The sequence below is a fragment of the Amphimedon queenslandica genome, unplaced genomic scaffold (genome assembly GCF_000090795.2).
Source record: "Amphimedon queenslandica unplaced genomic scaffold, v1.1 AMPQUscaffold_12944, whole genome shotgun sequence".
In the NCBI taxonomy this organism is placed as follows: domain Eukaryota; kingdom Metazoa; phylum Porifera; class Demospongiae; order Haplosclerida; family Niphatidae; genus Amphimedon; species Amphimedon queenslandica.
In genome coordinates this window covers 54724-57049 of record NW_003546820.1, presented here as the reverse complement: position 1 = coordinate 57049, position 2326 = coordinate 54724, and the positions used below count along the sequence as shown (strand labels likewise).

The 2326-nt window shown below is 33.6% G+C and overlaps 1 protein-coding gene and 1 long non-coding RNA gene across 2 annotated transcripts in view; both read right to left on the bottom strand.

The window, feature by feature from the left end:
- Positions 1–2: 2 nt before the first annotated feature.
- LOC109586108 (uncharacterized) lies at positions 3–499 on the bottom strand. The gene is made up of 3 exons (XR_002186827.1): positions 352–499; positions 202–296; positions 3–21 (listed from the first exon to the last, which is right to left on the bottom strand). It is a non-coding gene; the product is annotated as an uncharacterized LOC109586108 (long non-coding RNA).
- Positions 500–1535: 1036 nt separating this feature from the next.
- LOC100639752 (ficolin-2-like) overlaps positions 1536–2326 on the bottom strand; it is a 1658-nt gene continuing 867 nt past the window's right edge. The window contains exon 3 of the mRNA XM_020002281.1: positions 1536–2018. Within this exon, the coding sequence (XP_019857840.1) occupies positions 1536–2018 (483 nt within the window). The remainder of the gene's footprint in view (positions 2019–2326) is intronic.

Here is a 2326-nt window from a genome sequence, read left to right as displayed (position 1 = left end):
ATTACTCATATCACAATAGACCTATTGAATACAAATTATATACTGCTACAGTGTAGCCTCTTTATTAAGGACACCATTGGGCCCACACTATCCTTAATACAGAAGACTCCTCATTGAGGTACTTTGTGTATAGTCAGGACATTAAATTGTCATTATTATAAAGGGTTCTATATATACTGTTTATATTGAAATTATATTTACGTCAAAAGCTGGTAGATCATCAGGTGTCACAGTATATACTCCACTGCATACTGTACCATTTTTGTATGCCTCCTGACAGTCAAGAGGAAAACAACCTATTAGTTAAATAGATATGTCCATTCTTATGATTGTTGTTACTGTATGACATACCTTGTGTTGGAACAATAGCAATGCTAATAAGAATGAAGCATCCTATCAGCTTAAAATAAGAACAGGAATCCATCTTGTCTTGACTTGCTGTATAGAACTAATACTGAGCAATCCTTTTACTGTAGGTTACCAGTGATGAGTGTTTGTGTACAGCTACTTCTTTTATAACATACTGGAGCTTTATTTACTACTAGTCAAAATTATTGTGAATTTACTGGTCAAAACTATTGCAAATTTTAGATACTATTTAATGGCCAAAATTATTGTGAATTTCAGAAATCATTAGTTACTACTATAATAAATTTGGCTGACATATTTTTATTGCATGCAATATCTTGTCAGTAGTAAAATATAGATTACATAGAATGGAATGATACTTTTACTGATAATGAATATGCACATATTGTATGTGTATGTTATAGTCAAGTTACAAAATAAAGTTCACACATTTGTTGATCAAATCTTCTAACACAAATGCAAATTCATTCTTTTTATTTGATATTTTCAGGCAACAAAAAGTGTTATCACAGTGCTCATATATTTTGTAGAGAATTCGAGCTGTTTTTGGTCAAAATGGAAATTTTAATTTTTCTCCAAAAAGTTGCTAAAGCATTGTGTAGTCTTTGGTATTTCTGTTTTTAATCAGTGGCTACAGTAGGTGTGGTAATAAGTTCTGTGATTTCACAAGTGACAAGTCAGTACTGACTCACAAAAACATAAAATGCATGCATAGCTAGAGTAAATATGTAGATAGTAAATTATTATGTAAATATAGAATATGTTACTAATTAACATTTCAAATCATTGACTACTGTGGAAGCCATAAAATGAAAGGTACTATACACTTGTAGACTATTACTGATATCACTGGTGGGACCAAGTATACTTGTTACATACATGTACATGCTACATGTATTTTAAGCCTTTTCTTATGATAATCTCATTATTAATTCTACCATATACTGCTAGTGTTGCTAATTGTGATTATGTACATGTACACTCATAATTTGACTAGACTTGAAATCAATTGAATATTTGTAGCAAAAAGTAAATATAAATGGACTCAACTATACTAGCAATAATGAACTGCCACGGTTAGTTCTCCAGTAGGCACTGACTGTTTAGCTGCTTCCTAGTTTCATTTCAGTTGTCTTCAGTGAATACTCGTATCCCTTGAAACCATATCAATTGACACCATTGGCATATGAGGAGTGAGACCCAACCAAATAGAGACCATTGAGGTTTGAGAGATGACAGCTTTTATACCACCATGCTCCATCATAAGCTGTTGCACAGTTTCCTGAGGAGTCGTCATTGTCTTGATCTTTGGTGGAAAACTTCATTCTGCTATGATAGCTCAGACTATCACCAGCATTGCCTCCATATCCAGACACAGTGAGTGTGTACTCTGTGTCTGCATTCCCTACTTTAAAAGTAGAATAAGTAGCATACTTCTTATTCCCATCAAAATCTTCCAACTCAACACGGAGGTTATTGCTTTGTGCTGCAGTGAGTCGGTTTATGTAATAAAGTCCCAGCCAAAACTCTTTGTCGAGGTCTCCAAATCCATACTGATAGTCATCCCAGTTGAGGTAGAAATCAGTTTTACCATTCATTCTCCTTTGAAATACAGTCCATCCACCTCCATTACTCATATCACAATAGACCTATTGAATACAAATTATATACTGCTACAGTGTAGCCTCTTTTTTAAGGACACCATTGGGCCCACACTATCCTTAATACAGAAGACTCCTCATTGAGGTACTTTGTGTATAGTCAGGACATTAAATTGTCATTATTATAAAGGGTTCTATATATACTGTTTATATTGAAATTATATTTACGTCAAAAGCTGGTAGATCATCAGGTGTCACAGTATATACTCCACTGCATACTGTACCATTTTTGTATGCCTCCTGACAGTCAAGAGGAAACAACCTATTAGTTAAATAGATATGTCCATTCTTATGAT